Source organism: Miscanthus floridulus, chromosome 2 (assembly GCF_019320115.1).
Source record: "Miscanthus floridulus cultivar M001 chromosome 2, ASM1932011v1, whole genome shotgun sequence".
Taxonomy (NCBI): domain Eukaryota; kingdom Viridiplantae; phylum Streptophyta; class Magnoliopsida; order Poales; family Poaceae; genus Miscanthus; species Miscanthus floridulus.
The window spans coordinates 94,565,496-94,583,382 of NC_089581.1; the positions used below are offsets into that span (position 1 = coordinate 94,565,496).

General features: G+C 45.3%; 1 protein-coding gene across 3 annotated transcripts; it reads left to right on the plus strand.

Annotated features, from left to right (window-relative positions):
• Positions 1-10,613: 10,613 nt before the first annotated feature.
• Positions 10,614-16,719, plus strand: LOC136539209 (STOREKEEPER protein-like). 3 transcript variants are annotated; one of them, XR_010779605.1, is made up of 4 exons: positions 10,614-11,336; positions 15,152-15,233; positions 15,785-15,833; positions 16,487-16,719. XR_010779605.1 is itself a non-coding variant. In XM_066531149.1 (3 exons), the coding sequence occupies exons 1-2, from the start codon at positions 10,686-10,688 to the stop codon at positions 15,812-15,814; spliced, it is 681 nt and encodes a 226-aa protein (XP_066387246.1). In that variant the 5' UTR covers positions 10,614-10,685; the 3' UTR covers positions 15,815-15,833; positions 16,487-16,719. The 3 variants fall into 3 exon arrangements, 2 of the variants coding, with proteins under 2 accessions (XP_066387246.1, XP_066387245.1); XM_066531149.1 differs by lacking the exon at positions 15,152-15,233; XM_066531148.1 differs by lacking the exons at positions 15,785-15,833; positions 16,487-16,719 and having other exon boundaries at positions 10,614-11,401; positions 15,152-15,171.
• Positions 16,720-17,887: the final 1,168 nt, after the last annotated feature.

Consider the following 17,887-nt stretch of genomic DNA (forward strand, 5'->3'; position numbering starts at 1 on the left):
GTGGTAAGTATGTTTGCTTTATTCTGGAAGACTCCATGCCTCTTGAAGCTGAAGAAGACTATCTCCCTTTCTCATGGTTGGACTCTAAGTGGGCACACTTGGTCCACTATGAAGAAATTTTCAATTCTGAACTTGAGCTCCTTACACCCTTATGGCAAGCCGTACTTGGGTTACACTGCTCGGCGATGGTTCACACTGCTCGGCGATGGCTCTCGCTGCTCGGCGATGGTTCATAGTGCTTGGCGATGGTTCACGCTGCTTGGCAACTCATCACGGTGGTCGGACCATGAGTTTGACTGCTTGGCTTTGTTCGCACCTACTCGGACAAGCTCAAGACGGTGTTGCTCAACGGGTACAAGGCACTCATGGACTAGCTATAGGGGGTACGACCCTGGATACCCATGGTAGACCACATGGGCTATGCCCCCAGGGGTGGCCCAGCCCACAAGATGAAGCCTTGTGGGGCATAACTCTACTCGGCGCCTCCCATAAGACATCGGGAAGATATCCTAAAGATACTACGAGATCTATTAGGATACGTATGATCCCATGATTCCTGTAATCTGTTGTTACTTTCCAGTTATCTCTCAGATCTAACCGACCTATAACCCTGCCCCCCAGACTATATAAGGTGGACAGGGATCCCTCCAAACTCACGTAATATCATACGATAGCCAATACAAACCAATAGACCACAGGAGTAGGGTATTACGTCATACTGATGGCCTGAACCTATTTAACTCATGTGTCTCTATTGCCTTCTTGTTCTTGATTACACACCTCTCTGCCGACCAATCTACCTTTGTGGGATACCTATCGGAGGACTACCGATGATATTCTATTGACAAACCCCAATTCGACCGTCACTTTAACTCGAAATCCTACCAAATCCTTCTCAACGCTACGATTCTTCTTTTGAGATACTTCGGTTTGTAAACATCGTATGTGACATATTTTTTCTTGAATTTCTTATATTATTTAACTTTTTTTGTTTTTCTTGATTTTTTACGATATTTTTGAGACATTGTTTTCAATTCTTCAATGGTGACAAGCAGCTCCAGAGAAACCAATTAGCATAAGCTGAACTCTTGCTCTTGTGAGTCCTCACAATGGGATGCAAACAACCATGGGAAAACTCCCCCCATACCTATCAACACGCGTGGTTGTTTTCTCGGGGTTTATTCACCCGTGCTGCCAAAGTAAGCCATACCAGGATGCCTTCAACAAGCTTAATGTAAGGAAGCTGCATGCGTCGTAGTCTCCATTGGCATTGTCCCCGGGTGGCGTGTCATGCCCCTAAGCACAATATCTCTCGCTTTGATATTCGGCGATGTGGTACACTACCAGAAGGAGACAGTCTGAAAGGTCCTAAATAGCTAGAGGGGTGAATAGCCTATAAAAATTTCTACACAGACACTAAAGCAACTTGTTAGATAACTAAATGGCGAAATGCAACTTTCTCTAGCTCTACTCAAAAGGCAAACCACGTTCCAACAATTCTAGTCAATTATGATCACTAGGCACTCAATGACTATGTCTCTATTCTCTAGACTAGTTGAGCTACCTAAGAACTAATTACAACTAAGAGGCTAAGCTACACAACTAGCTATAACTACCACAATCTCTACACAAAGTAAATACCCAAAGTAATACAAGAGAGTGGTAGAGGAGATATACCACCATGGCAAGTGATCAATCAATGAATACCAAAGAATACTGAGGAGACAATGATGACACAATGATTTTTCCTTTGAGGTTCACTTGCTTGCTGGCAAGCTAGTCCCCGTTGTGGCAATTCAATCACTTGGATGCTCATGCGCTAATAGGCCTCACACGCCTAACCCGCAATCGGACGCCACAGAACTAACACAAGATAAGGATCCACAAGCCACGCGCAATCCACTAGAGTTGTCTTTCGTGATCTCCCACAGGGAAGGCACAAGAACCCCTCACAAGCACCATGATCGGAGCTGTCAACAATCACCAATAGCCGCTCAATGATCCGCCAATCACCGGGCCGTCTAGGTGTCGACAAACACTAAAAGTAACAAGATCTCCACCAGCCCAAAATGCCCAACTAGTGCCACAAGATGCAAGACCACTAAGCAATGCACTAGAGGCTCTCCAATCTCACTCAAATGATGAAATCAAGTGTGCAAGTGAGTGGATTGTATTTGCTCAGCTCCTAAAGGGTGTACTCAAGTGTGGGAAGTGCCAAGAGAGTGGCCAAGGCTGGCCACCACCTCTATTTATAAGCCCACCGACAAAACTAGCTGTTATACCCCTTGGAGCAATTTCTGCATGGGTGCCGGACAGGAGGCGGTGGCATCGGACATGCCAAGGCGATGCCCCAATGGTCGATTTCCAATGGCTAAGAAACTAGCCATTGATCATTGGATAGACGGTGGCGGTGGCACCACCCTAGGGGGTGGTGACCACCCAAGCCAAACCACCAAAATCCCAAGTCTGGAAAAAAGCGACGGAGGCACCGAACATAGGGCGACAGTGCCTATGGCGGTGACCACCCCAGTTTTCCCTGCTCTCTAGATAAAAGGGGCGGTGGCACCGGACAGCCCCCCAATGGTGCACTGCCCTCACCATGGCGGTGTACACCAGTCACAGTAGTGACACCCCCTTCTCTGCTGCTAAGTCCCGAGGCCAAGTGGGCACCGCCCTAGGGATGGCGGTGCCACCGAATAGGTAGGGGAGGTGCCCCTTGGGCAGCACCCTAAGTTCGACAATGCCTCCTTTCTTCACCTTTGCCAAAGTGCTAACACTCCAAGTGTTCCACCATCTCATGCAAGTGTGTTAGCATTTTCACAATCATTTCCCAAAGGTTAATTACTTCTCACTAATTGTGCACTAGGCCTAAATGCAATGCATGTATTCCAACACCTAGTGGCGCTAGATGATCGAGTTGTCCGATGAGAGCTCCCCTCTTAATAGTATGACCATCTATCCTAAATATGATCACACTCTCTATAATGTCTTGATCACCAAAACAAAATGCTCCTATCAAATATACCTTTGCCTTGAGCCATTTTGTTTTTTCTCTTTCTTCTTTGCCATGTGCCATAGGCACTCGGCAAAGCCCACAAAATACTCGACAAAGGCTTTACCGAGTGTAACACTCGGCAAACAGCACACAACATCTACAGTGTCGACAAACGTCTTTTTGCTGAGTGTTTTCTATCGGGCACTTGACAAATACTTTGTCGAGAGCTGAAACCGACACTCGGTGAAAAAAGTAACACGACGACACGGAGACGGTCATGGCTCGTTTGCCTAGTGTCCCAGACCTGACACTCGGCAAACCTGCCATCTTTGTCAAGTATCAACTCTCGGGCACTCGGGAAAACTGTCTTCTTTGCCGAGTGTCAAATACTAGAGACTCGGCAAAGACTGGCCCAGAACATACAAAAGTTGTCTTCTTTGCCGAGTCTCAAATCCTAGCACTCGGCAAACCTTCCATCTTAGCCAAGTGTCAAATACTGGACACTCAGCAAAGACTGGCCTAGAACGTACAAATGTTGGCTTCTTTATCGAGTGTCATAGCGCAGACACTCGGCAAAGAAGCTATTCCGCTTTGCCGAGTGGTTTTACCCTGGCACTCGGCAAAAGGCCACTTTGCCGAGTGTAACACTCGGCAAAGCGACCATATATTCCCTGTTTTTATTGTTCGGTCACATATAACATACACCACTCAAATAAACATTACATGCATCACACATAGTTTACAATAAGCATCACAGGCAGTTCATATAGATATATTGACAACACATAAATGCAAATAAACTTCAGAATCACTAGTAGGTTCATTCACAACCACAAATAGTCGCAAGTAGTCACAGGTAATCCACAAATACAAATGCAAATAAAATCACAAGTAGTCACTTAGGCCACAAGTTCCACTGCGACCACGCTGGGTCATGAGGCTCATTTGATGTCGTTGATTGATTATGCATAAAGGAGAAGAGACTGCATGTGTGAGACAAGATTGAACAACACGTATGGTCTCTCTGCTGCCTAACTAGTATAACCCTTGCAACTATCAGCAATATCTTCTCAGTTGCATCATGCTCTAGTATGATTGCTTAAGTACTAGTTGGTCACAAACATATAGCATTAGTCACTAAGTTTCTAGTGTCTGGGCATCTTTGTAAGATTGATTCTGCATAATCTAGAAACGATGATTATAAGGTTCTAAAGTGACTCATAGTGCCTGAAACAGTATTTGGAGCAGGTTGAGGAGGGACTAGCATCGGTGGCGGAGGTTGGTCGACTACAGCTTAAACACCCCTCATATATTCAAACATCTACAGCCACTCTGCCTCCATCCTCTGTTGCTCTGCCTCCATCCTCTATCGCTCTGCCTACGCCCTCTACCGTTCTGCCTCTAGCTCCTCTTGGCGCCTCATTTCTTGTTCCAGCTGAGCCTACAATATTTCATCCCAATGTTACAATGTAATGCAAAAGTACATAAAAATCAATGAACGATGAATAAAATAGAAATAACCTGGAGTGCGTTCATCTGGAACCATGTAGAGTCTGGCCGTGGGCGTATCGCTAGGCTGAAACTCATGCTCCGTGCTCGAATTTGGGAGAGAGTGAGAGTACTGGCCGTGTCGATTGTGCCGTCGCAAATCCAGAATTGGCAGTGCTTCTTGCCTCCTCCCGTCCTCATGACCACTTCTCCATCAAGGTCATGGGCGCTCAGATCGTACTCTAGGCCATGGACCATCCTTGCCATCGATGCGTATCCATCGAGGCAGCTATGGATGGACTCGTTGTTGTACGCCGAGGGCGGGTCCTCCAGGTTGTAGGCTACGTCGGCCGTCACCTTGCCCTTGTGGGCCAAAGCATATGCCATGAACTGGGAGCAAGGCTCACCACCATGTGCTGCCGACTACAAAAAAAGCAATATGATTAGAAATTATGTAGAGTTGAGCGTTAGAATAAAGAAATGAATTTGTGTACCCATCTAGCCACGTATTCTGAGAGGTTGAGGTTCCCTTGATGGTGTGGTGCACCCGGCATCAGCAAACGCCGCTCCCGATAAGCGTTGTGATTCTCCTCCCACGCGGTGTCGCACCACCTGTCCACCATCCGGGTCTAGCACTGTAGATCGTTGGCGCACCACCACAGAGGCACCTACGTCATCAAGTATATGACATATAAGAAGATGAAATTAAGTGTAATTAATCTCAAAAAAAAGTATTAATGTTCTATATTTATCTTCAGGTATTGTTCCGAGGTTAGCCTCATGGTTCTTACCACACTTTTAGGGAGCCTCACTCTAAGAATTTCCTCGTGGTATTGGATCACGGCCTAGATGCGCGCCTCGTAGTGCATGTCCTTGATGAGTTTCTTGGCGGCTTTGTCAGCCACAACATCCGCCTTGGCCTCGTATCCATCCGTGCATCTAAAGAAATCCTGCATATAGACACGATGTATCCGGTCATTATTTCAAGAATGTCCAATCAATGCGATGCATTGAGCAATATAGTGCGAGAAAGACTTACCCAAAGCTCCGCCTTGACACGTTGTGCCTTGTACATTATTTCAGTTTGCTTTCATGTGTGCGCTTAGATTTAGGTACTTATGTAGTTATGTTTTCCTATCTGTTACAAAATTTCCCATTTTAATTACCTAATGTTTCTGTTCTTTGTGAGATCACATATTGGGATTCTCATGTATGTGTTCTAAAACATAGGCAACTTGCCTTTGCATTCAAACATAATTTTAGGACTGAAACCATTACTTAGTCTGTACTACCTGTTTACCAGATCCAGCTTAGTTCAATACAGCCATATTTTGCACCTAGCATCAATTGACATTGCTAGTGATCAACACAAAATTGCTGAGGGAGCACTGGGAGAAGGGCTTACTGGCAGGGGGGGCAGGGGCGCTGGGTGAGGACACCGGCCATCGGAGTGCGTCGGCCGCCAAGGGAGGCCGCTGGGCGGCGCCGGTCGCTAGGAGAAGGCCCTGGCCACCGAGGGTTCGGGGGGTGGCGAGGGGCCCGGCATAGAGAGAGCCCGGCGATGGGGGTGGCCCGGCGGTAGGGGCCGGTGGCGAGGGCCAAGGCGGCGGCCAAGGCGGCATCGGTAGGCTCTCGGGGCGGCGGTGATGGTGGTGGGTGCATGAGTCGTGGCGATGGTGGGTGCATGAGCGATGGTGTGTGCCGTGTGTGTCTGGTGCGTGCGTGTGTGTGTGAGACGCGGGGGTGGCCAGCGCACCCTAAATCGAAACGATTTGCCGAGTGCCCGTGATCTAGCACTCAGCAAACCTAGGCTTTGTCGAGTGCTACATCGCGAGCACTTGACAAACCCCTTTTGTTTTTTCCCAATTTCCAAACGCTGGAAAACTGTGTGTGGTGGGGCTAGGAGAGGCACTTTGTTGAGTGTCCCCTATATGACACTCGACAAACCAACTTAATATTTCATGCATATTTCTTCTCCTTCTTTTCCATAACATGTTTTACTAAATTTGTTCCAATGTACTTTGAAAATACCTAGTCAAATTCACTCAACAATGCATATTTGATTTTTCTGGGAATATTATTCTATTATTTTATGCAGTTATAGCTCAAATTCAATTTATATCAATTAAAATTCTCTAATTGCAGTTAATAAATTAAAATTATCAAACGGATCTGAAAAATTACCAAAATTTGACATGAACTAATCTATGTTGTCTATTGCCTATACAAAAAGTTTTGAAGTCAAACCCCAATTCAACCATCACTTTGGCTCCAAATCTTACCGAATCCTTCTCAACGCTATGATTCTTCTTCTAAGATGCTTTGGTTTGTAAACATCGACATGATAGATTGTGCAAAACCTTCTCAAATTTTTACCATAACCTCCACATATGATATCATGAGATCTTGACAAATCTCATGATTTTTAGATTTCATTTGCTTTTTTAGAATTTAAAAACAATTTGGCCACACGTTCGTGGTCGTGTTTCCTGAACAAGATGTTCAAAATTTCTTTTAATTTCCAGGGTAAGGCCTCACACTAGACTCAATAACTTGAATATCATTTTCCTACTCATTTTATTCTATTATTTGAATCACTTGCTGTTTAAATTTGACTTATACCAAAAAATTCCTTGAACTACAATAAATTAATTAAATATAGCAAATAGATCCAGAAAATATACCAAATCCTAACATGGAGTACCACATATTGTATGTGGAGAGTAGAAAAAGTTTCAAGATCAGAAGAGAAAAAAAAACTTATTATTTCATGCAGTTATAGCTCAAATTCAATTTATATCAATTAAAATTCTATAATTACACTTAATAAATTAAAATTATCAAACGGATCCAAAAAAATTCCAAAATTACACATTAATCAATCTATATTCTCTATTGCCTATACAAAAAGTTTTAAAGTCAAACCCCAATTCGACCGTCACTTTGACTCTAAATCCTACCGAATCATTCTCAACGCTACGATTCTTCTTCTAAGATACTTCGATTTGTAAACATCGTACATGACAGATTGTGCAAAACCTTGTTAAATTTTTATCACATCCTCCACGTATGATATCATGAGATCTTGACAAATCTCATGATTTTCAGACTTCGTTTGCTTTTTTTAGAATTTAAAATCCATTTGGCCACATGTTCGTGGTCGTGTTTCCTGAACAAGATGTTCAAAATTTCTTTTCATTTTCTGGATAAGGCCTCACACTTGACTCAATAACATGAATATCATTTTTCTACTCATTTTATTCTATTATTTGAATCACTTGCAGTTCAAATTTGACTTATACCAAAAAATTCCTTGAAATGCAATTAATTAATTAAATATAGCAAACAGATCCAGAAATATACCAAATCTTAACATGGAGTACCACATGTTGTATGTAGAGAGTAGAAAAAAGTTTCAAGGCCAGAAGTGAAAAAAAACTTATTTATTTGCCGAGTGCAAAAAAAAACACTCGGTAAACTTATTTCTTTGCCAAGTGCTGGAAAAAACACTCTGCAAACTTATATTTTTTGCTGAGTGCCACTAACGGACACTCGGCAAACTCCTAACGGCCAACACACTAACTGACAGATATCAACGTGGCGGTTTTTTGCCGAGTGTTTTTTCTTAGTATGCCGAGTGTTTTTTTCAGCACTCGGCAAAGAGTTTGTTTTTCGAGTGCCATTATTTTGCCGAGTGTGTTTTTTGCAGCACTCGGCAAAGAGCTTGTTTGTCGAGTGCCCAATAGAATGCACTCAGTAAACATTTTTACACTCGGCAAATCTACTCTTTCCGGTAGAACAACGTGCTCGAGATGGAGAACACTCATCTTTGCCAGCAACTCGAGCAATCTTCTGACATATAGTAGACTCAGGTGCCGATCACCCACTCGACGAGCAACCAAAACTTGGTCGATCGCTCCTAGGGAACGGTTAGGTTACTCCAATCAGCTACTAGGGCTGGACAAAAAACGTTCTCGACTACTCGAGTGCCGGCTACAGATTAGGAGACTCACGAAGCTAGCCGCGTGTTGGCATTGCGAGATCGCTAGCAACGCCCCTCAAGGGCTAAGGGTACGTCAGCCAATTGGAGGGCCAGGCACCCACCGACCTGAGCGTCGCCCTAACCCGATCCACGATCGACTGGGAAGAGATTAGGATGCAAGCCTGGTCATTGACATGTGATGATAGGAACACAAAACTTGCAATCCCACAGACCAAGCAAACAATCCTCGTCCTATGAACATCAGTGGCAAGCGGGACCGCTTGTTCTAGAAGCATGGTCAACCATCAGTGACCCTCAAGTATGTTATCCCGAATGCCATCCTTGGTGACCGCAAGAGATAGGTTTATCATGACATGTTCGAATAGATCATGAACAGTCTTATCGGAACCATGGTTTCCCTATGAACTGCCTCGCCAAAGACTACATCACTTGTAGGCTACGCGTCGCTCTAGAAGACTAGAGGTGCTCGGCGTAGGATGGATATCGGGGAGATGGCGATGATGATGAGGGGAGCGATGCAACCGCCGGATGTGCGATGCTCATATTCCGCGACCCCTAGGCCTATCAAGATCGAAGACTCCAAAAGCTAACCCACAGGCAGGTCTACGTGGTTGCACCGGCTGCCCTGCTATATCTACGCTGGTCCGAGCAGCTAATAATCCTTCCCATCCATGTTTTTTGGGAAAATGAAAAAAAATCCATCTCCAACAACTTTCAAACTCACCTTCCAATCTTTTGGCACTTGGAAAAAAAACCCTTGCACGTAAAGATCTACAGAGTCTAGGTCTCGCGTATCCTTATTTCCCCACGTAGGGTCCTCCTTAGCGTGACACGGAGCCCTAGTAGCAAGCGTGGCAAGCGGACACACGTGGAGAGGGTGGCGTGGAGGATGCCAGAAGGCGTGAGGGAGGACTCTACACTACCGCGCTGCCACTGTATCGCCGTGGCCACCCTAGCGCACGCGGTGGAGCCACCCCTCACTGCCGGCGTGGCCCTCTCGGCCGGGATCGGCAGCTCGCTCTCGTTCGCGCGTGCTCTGTTGCGAGCTTGAGAAGAAGAAGGGAGTGGGAAAGGAAAATGAGGAAAGACAAGGTTCCAGGTGAGAAAAGCGCAAGAGAGAAAGATTTGGCGGGAGGGTTTAAATGGGTATAGAAACAAATTCAGGGTTCCTGATGCAAAAACTTCACAAATCCTAGGACCAGGTCGTGGGGAAAAAAGGAGTGCCGTAGAAAAAATTCTATGTTTTTGGGATAAAAATATTGGAAACTATTGGATATAGCCTTCTTTATTCCTTCCAATATTTTTTTAGGAGTTGCAAAACTTTATGTGGGTACTCTTGGAGATGCTCTTATTACTATAATTGATTTTGTAATAAAAAGTGACATTAGAGCATCTCCAAGAGTTCCAACAAATTTTTCCTAAAACTATAGAGTTTTTGAACTCAATAAAAAATATTGGGATGAATAAATAAGACCATCTCCAATAGTTTCTAATAATTTACTTCTAAAATATATAAGACAATTTTACAACAAGAATCGTATATTATTTCTAAATTATCATAACCACTTTTATATATTCTTTCTCTCTTGTACATTTGCACCAAGAACCCTTTCGTACTCTTTATTTCTGCCCACGTCCTTCCACCTTTGATTTGGCCACGATCATTCTATTTTTTCAAGCGCGAAAAGATGGGGAGGTGGGATTAAGAAAAGTTGGAGATGAATTTTTTTTCATTCTTGCCAAAATAATCCTAGGTTAGAAGGTTTTACCGAGAACTCTGAGAGATGCTTTTAATAGTTTCATATTAAGGACTTGTTTGGCCGGGCTCCCGGTAGCTTCGGCTTCAACTGACACCCTACGACGAACACTGTAGCAGCGGAGCTCTTTTTCACTCCCCCACCTTTTTCCTCTCACTGTAGCTCGGTTACTGTTCACGAAGCCAGTGAAGCTCTAATTCCTGGCTCCTCCGGCTCCTGTTCTGACACGCTACAGTGCATGAACAGTGTAGGAGCCGAAGCCTCAGGGAGCCCGGCCAAATAAGTACTAAAATTTTACTTTCTTTCAATTTATGAGCATGATGGTTCATTAATTTTACACACGTTTCCTGTTCTGCCAACCCTTCTTTAGTCCTTTACCTCCTCGGCTCCTCCCCCCTCCCCGCCCAGGGGCGCTCAGGCATCGCGGAGAGAACCCACAACGATGCCGCCGCCGCCGGGCGCTCCGCATTCCCCGCCGGCGGCCGACGGCCGCAAGAAGCCGGCAGTCGCGACGTGGAGGGTGTGGTCGGAGGCGGACGAAGTCCGCATCCTCGAGGGCCTCGCCGCGTACGCCGCGGCCCACGGCACAGAGCCGCGCCGGTCCCAGCTCCGCGCCGCGCTCGACGGCTGCGGCCTGGACAAGTCCGAGTTCACCGTCACGGAGATTTACGAGAAGGTGCGGCGGCTCCGTATCAAGTACGCGAACCTGCGCTCCGCCGGGGGCGTGCCGGTGCCTGCAGGCGGCGATGAGGCGCGCAAGTACGAGCTATCGATGGCGATTTGGGGCGACCGGCCGCTCAATGTCCCCAAGAAAGTAGGCGCCAGCCGTGCTACCAACGCCAGTGCCAATACCAATGCGGCGCCGCGGCCAGGCACACGCGTGCGCAGAGGGGTCGAGGAGCTGCAGGGCCTGTACCCCAGCCTTGCCTTGGCAGTTGAGGGGATCACGGACGACGAGTCACTGCGGCCAATGCTCAAGAGGGCCTTCCAACTTATCAGCGACGAAAAAGCACGTGAATTGGATGCCAAAATGAAGAAGCAGATGGCTAAGGAGGTGCAGATGACGTTGAACCAAAGTGCTCTGAGGAACCAGGTACTTGACGTGCTTATCAGATCCATGGATTGACAAGGCTTCATCAGCGGTGTTAAGTATGATGGGTAGGTATATATATATATATATATATATATATATCTCTTTTGTGGGAAATGAACTCCGGAGGAATTAATTAATCACGTTCACTGTCGCCTAGTAAGTTTATATAGACTCTAGTAGGAGGAGGGGGATGACGATGTTGTTTTTGGTGTCATCAACCCTCTAGTATGAGTGTTCCCGTGTGTAACAATGTCAATGGCAAAACAATGGCAGCATGGCTTATGTCCTAGAAAAACATGTTTTAAATATTTAGCTAAAACTTCTTATACTAGTAGTTGGATAGTTATTAAATTAAGGTATAGTACTTTTTTTTGTGTGTCATGCAGAAAGATATACTTTACAAATCTAGGGGTCAACTTCACTCCTATTTCCCCTTAATACATAGGCAACACGCTGGTGTGTGACCCTGTTAAGTTCTGTGATTATGAGCTTTTGGAATTTATCCTTTTGTCCTTATAAAAAAAGATTTTGTCCTGCCTTTACAATCAACTCAAAACTCAAGACTGGACATAAAAATGTATGTATGGGGTACTTCTAACATAACACTCGGAACAGCAGTGTGTCATTGTATCACTCTGAATAATGCACACTATGAGAGATTGCTCTAAACAGCATAACATCCATTGTAACACCAAAATGTTTTGTCATTGTACATTTATGGTATTCTGAACTACACGATGCTCTTTAGAGTGACATTATGATATAACCCGATGCTGGGATACACAGATGACAATACCAGATCTATCCTGGAAGCACAGAACAGTAATACAAATACTAATTTAACTACATGCCAGCATGAATGTCAGGTTCTTATTCTGAAACAGAGTGGCTATCAGTTTGAGTCTGAAACTGAAAACACCTCTTCAACGGTGGAAAATGGCTTGATGATGTCGGATTTTCAAATGGATGACGTGTATCGTTCTTGTGCGTTCAACAGTGATCGGATGGTCGTGGTTTTATTTACAGTAGTTATTACTGCGTGTCTTGGTTAAGTGGATGAAAAACTGTTGTCCTGTTAAAGTTAATTACTGTCCTTTGGAAGGGATATGCACCTGCACGTATGTGGATATCACTTTTTCGGTTTTTTCCTCTCCTCTTTTTCCCTTGGACGATTTCCCATGGTGGTCAGCACCGTCATCAAGACGATGAAGATGACGAAGATCCTCATGGATGGGTAGTGGCATCAACATCCTTTAGGCCTACTTTGGCAGCAGTCTTCCCCGCGTGGAACCCGGAGATTTCCCTGGGCCAATCTGCCCCGTGCCAATCAGCCCCGGGCCAAATCTTCGTGCTCTTTGGCAGCCGACCAACCCGAGGATCGCAGCCCGCTTCCCTTCGTTTTCCACACGGAAGCAATCCATGAGCGATGAGGCCGGGAGGGTTTCCCCGTGCATCCCCTCGGCGAGTCGCGACCGCCCGCGCACGCGCAGCTCTTCCTCTGCTCACGCAAGAGCTGCAAGTCGCAAGGCCGCCGCTACGGCATCCGACCGTTGCCGCCGCCCCGGCATCCTATCGCCGCCTCCCTTCCGCCTTCTTGTCGCTTCGGCTCACGCCAATGGTGAGCCCTCCTCAGCCTACATCTCTGTGCCTCCCGCAAGGGTTTAGGGTTTCTTGATCCTCTCTTCTCACAGACTGTCCGCACGGTGCTCTCACTGGCTTTGTCTCGTCAATGGTCGGCTTTGTCTCGTCAATGGTCTGTTCACCAGCTTGATGTGAAGAATGCTTTTCTGCACGGTACCTTGACTGAGATAGTCTACTGCACACAGCCGTCCGGTTTTGAGGATCCCACCCATCCTGACTTTGTTTGTCGGCTCAACAAGTCATTGTATGGGTTGAAGCAGGCTCCTCGTGCTTGGTACAGCCGGTTCGCTACATATTTGGTTTCCCTTGGATTTGTTGACGCCAAGTCAGATACTTCACTCTTTGTCTATTGGCGTTGTTCAGATATTGCCTGTCTGCTGCTTTATGTTGATGACATCGTCCTTACAGCTTCCTCACCGGGTCTTCTTCGACGGATTATTTCAGCCCTCCAGCAGGAGTTTTCTATGAAGGACCTTGGTGAACTTCATCACTTTCTAGGTATGCATGTTCAGCGTTGTGGCGATGGTCTTCTCTCCTAGCGGCAGTACATGCTGGACATTCTTGATCGAGCTAGGATGGCAGAGTGCAAGCCATGTTCTACTCCGGTTGACACAAATCGAAAGGTCGCTGCTGCTGATGGTGCACCTGTGGCTGATGCATCTGACTTTCGCAGTCTTCTGGTGCCTTACAGTACTTGACGTTCACTCGGCCTGACATCTCATATGATGTTCAGCAGATTTGTCTACACATGCATGACCCTCGTGAACCACATCTTGTGGCCCTCAAACGGATTCTACGCTACGTCCGAGGCACTCTTCGCTTGGGCCTTCCGCTGCAACTATCTGCATCTACTGATCTTGTGGTCTACACTGATGCTGACTGGGCTGGTTGTCCGGATACACGCAAGTCCACCTCGGGGTATGCCGTGTTTCTTGGTGACAATCTTGTCTCCTGGTTCTCTAAGCGTCAGAACACCGTCTCAAGGTCCAGTGCTGAAGCTGAGTATCGCACAGTGGCTAATGGTGTCGCCGAGGCCGGCTGGCTGCGCCAGCTCCTCCAGGAGCACCACGCCCCTCTACGCCGCGCTACATTGGTGTATTGTGACAACAACAGCGCGGTCTACATGTCCTCCAACCCGGTTCCGCATCGGCGCACTAAGCACATCGAGATTGATCTCCACTTCGTCCGGGAGCGGGTTGCAATTGGTGACCTTCGTGTCCTTCATGTCCCGACTTCATCTCAATATGCGGACATCTTCACCAAAGGCCTCCCTTCTTCGGTTTTCACGGAGTTCAGGTCCAGTCTAAACGTGCGCAGTGGCTGACGATCAGACTACGGGGGCGTGTTAGAATAGGGCTTATTGGGCCAGCCGCATGGGCCTAGGCGCCCAGGGCTTATATGGTAGTTGATTTGTTATTAGGCAAGGATCCACCTGATTGGGTATTGATTATAAACCATAGGCTATCCTTACCTATATATTGTACACCTCCTGTGCTACTCATTAATTAATCTACTACATTCCCGAGCACACTTTCCTTCACCAGTGCCGCCGCCGACCCGACCGTGCCGGCTCGATCTCGAGTTCTCGACCACTGCTCCGTGACTGCCCCCGCTTGGCCGGCCGCCTTGCCTCGTCCCAAGATCTGGTGAGCCCTTCCTCTCTCCTCCTTGTCCTCCCTAGATCGAGCTCCTGTGACTTGGATGTGTAACTTTTACTCATTGGATGTGCTTGTAGTAGCAAACTGAGAATATCATGTTTTGTCTGATTGTTAAAGAACTGCCTTAATCAGCGGTGCCTGTGACTTGGATGTGCTATGCTGAATTTATTTAAGCTGCAGTGCCTTAATCAGCGATGCTGTGCACGCATGAGGTTTATTTAGCATGTGTCAGAGAGCAAATTCTCCTGTTTTAATTAGCTCAATAGACTGTGAAGCTTGTTCCAACTTCCAAGCTAGTTCAGCTGCTCTCAACTCTGATGGTCACACGTTTGAGTCAGTCAGTTAGCTCGGAATTTTCGTAGTGTGCCTCGCAATCGCAGGGTTTAGTACACAAGATGCTGCTTATTAGAGTTTCTGAAAATTAAAGCCAATGTTTTTTTGTTTGCTGTCCTGGGATCAATTCTGTGACAAGATTACCAATTCTCTCGCTCAAAAATTTGAATCATGTTCCTGTAGGTCCAGCTCCTAGGGAGTCGTAGATTTCTGGTTTCGTGAACTAGTGTTGTCGCCATTACAATGTGCATTTAAATATTGCAAGGTATGTTCCTTTCTGCATTTAAATATTGCAATTCTTGAACACAACCAATTGACTGGGTGGTATGATATGTTCTACATATTTATTTTTAGATGTAGTTAATTCTTTGAGCTGGTATATCTCTCATAGTTGAGGATTGATGTGGATCTCGTGCAATATATAGTAGGATAGCAGCAGCTCTATAAAATTCTCATTGTCATGTGCATGGTTGTGTCGGACTGCATGATTATAAAAGCGCCAGTTCAGTTTTGACTAGCCACTGCTAGAATAGATGCAGCTGACAAGAAGTGAAGTGGTAGTGCTACTGAATTGTAGTACTAATTATACTACTGTTATATGTCTCATATTGCTTGTAGATGAAATTTATCCTCCAATTTGGTAATCTGCAAAGTTCCTTAGGGCTCTACAAGTCCACGCTCTACAAGTCCATGCAGTTCTTAGTGCTCTGTTGCTGGAGAGGGATTTCAGTTTTGTGTGTAGGTAGCACTGCTCTGTGCAGGGATGCTATCGGTTTGGCACCAACCTTAACAATGCATTATCTTTGCTTTGCTCAGATAAAATGGATATGCCTCACAGCACCTTGAAGACCTGTTTCAGTATTTGGTAGGTTCCCCTCCAGTCCTCCACAGCATTTAAGTTTTATGTTGTTATCTACATGTTTCTCCTAGCTTAAGAATGTTATCAAATCCTATCATGACTGATAGCTGTCTTATACGTACATGTAACTAGATGTATTCCCTGAGCGGTGCTGTGGAAACTGGATGATGAAACTTGGGTGGTGGTTAGATGAAAGTAGGAACATTGCTTAAAAAAGTTGTGGAATTGAAATATGTCCAATGTTCAGATGCATTTCGTCTAAACAAAATTACGAAAGAGTCGATTACACCGATTATTAACACATGATATTTTCATATATATACGAAAGAGAAATGGTAATCTGAAATTTCTGAGCTCAAGTTTTGGTAACCTGAAATGTCTAAGCACAGTTGTCCTTTATGGTGTCCTGTTACTGCTGGTATAGTTAAGTAGTCCTACTTCTTCATCTTGTTTATTTTGGCACAATGAATTGATGTTTATTCTAGTGAATTTCTAGTTGGAGTAGACCTTGTTGTCATATCCTGTTGTCATTTTCGGCTGATTGATCTAAAATGGGAAGCTTTGTTCACTGCACTTGAAACAAAAATATACAGTTCATTATTCATGAAGCCAAAGAGGTGTAATTACCAAGTCTGATTTATCTCATTGCAAAATTGCAGAATCCTTGGTGGAAGCATTGCATGATTTGAGATGAGTGAGGTGATACTTGAGTGCCTAATATATTCTAGGCATGACCCTACATTATGACATTTTTCTTTCAGATATGACATGCTAAGGACTTGTCTGGTCCTGTTTGTTTCCGACTGAAAGGATCAAGATGTCCAAGAGAGGGGGTGAATTGAGCTAATTCTAAAATTCTTTGCAATAATTAAATCCTACGGTTAGCCCAATTAAACCCTTGTGCCTAGAAAGTGTTTCTATTGATCTACCGCACAAAAGTTTAGTAATCTATGTTCCAATCCTACTCTAGCATGACAATTCTATGAATGTGAATGACAAGAATTGAATTGCTCAAAGTAAAGAGAGAAGGAGAAACGCGGCGATGTTTTGCCAATGTATCGGAGAGTCGCCACTTCCCACTAGTCCTCGTTGGAGCACCCGCGTAAGGGTGTAGCTCCCGCTTGATCCGCGCAATGATCAAGTTGTAACAGAACCGACCAAATTATAAGAACGTAAGTACAACAACAATCACCGAAGTGATCAAATTCTTGTACTTAAGCTCCCATAATCCCGGTAGTCTGGAAATCACGAAGGATTTCAAACAACTCCCGACATACAAACTAAGACCGTAGTGATTCAACACAACACATCATTCGTCACAACATTTCACAAGTGGCATCCGGATTACATCCATCAGAGTTCAAATAAAATATTACAAACCAAGTTCAGATTTGCGGAAGCAACATAGTTTAGTACATAATTTCATAGTTTCAAATACATTGCCAGATCTTAGTCATGTCCCACCAAAAACATCTTTAGGTACGAGAACTAGGAGAGACCGCGCCCAACGGTCTAGTCTTCATTCCCAGCCGGGAGAAGGCAATACTTGCAGCAACCAAAGTAGAATTGGTCATCTACAACAGGTGGGAGATAAACCCTGAGTACGAGAAGGTACTCAGCTAGACTTACCCGTCAAAACCAGAAATAAAGGACACCAAGAGTCATGCAAGGCTTATGAGGTGGGCTAGCTTGACACAGTTGCATAAAAGAGCTTATGAATATAGTGACCAATATAAACTTATCATCAAGTTTATCATCATTTACCTATCCACTAGATTAGCACCTGTACTAGAGCACTCACTTATTAGGAGCAAACAATATTAACCATAGCAGGTATAATAAGGCTGTCATCATCATACCATCATTCCTGAACCATTATGTTATTTAGTGTATCTACTTTGGAGATAAGCCCGTCAAGTTCTCACTAACCGGTGAGAGACGGCGACTCGAATCGAATTACAACTCAGCTGAGGGGGTATTCCTAACTCTCACCCTGGCATACTTTGCAATGGTAGCCGTGGGTCACCTTTGGTACAACTCAGGAACCAAATTCGCGGGTT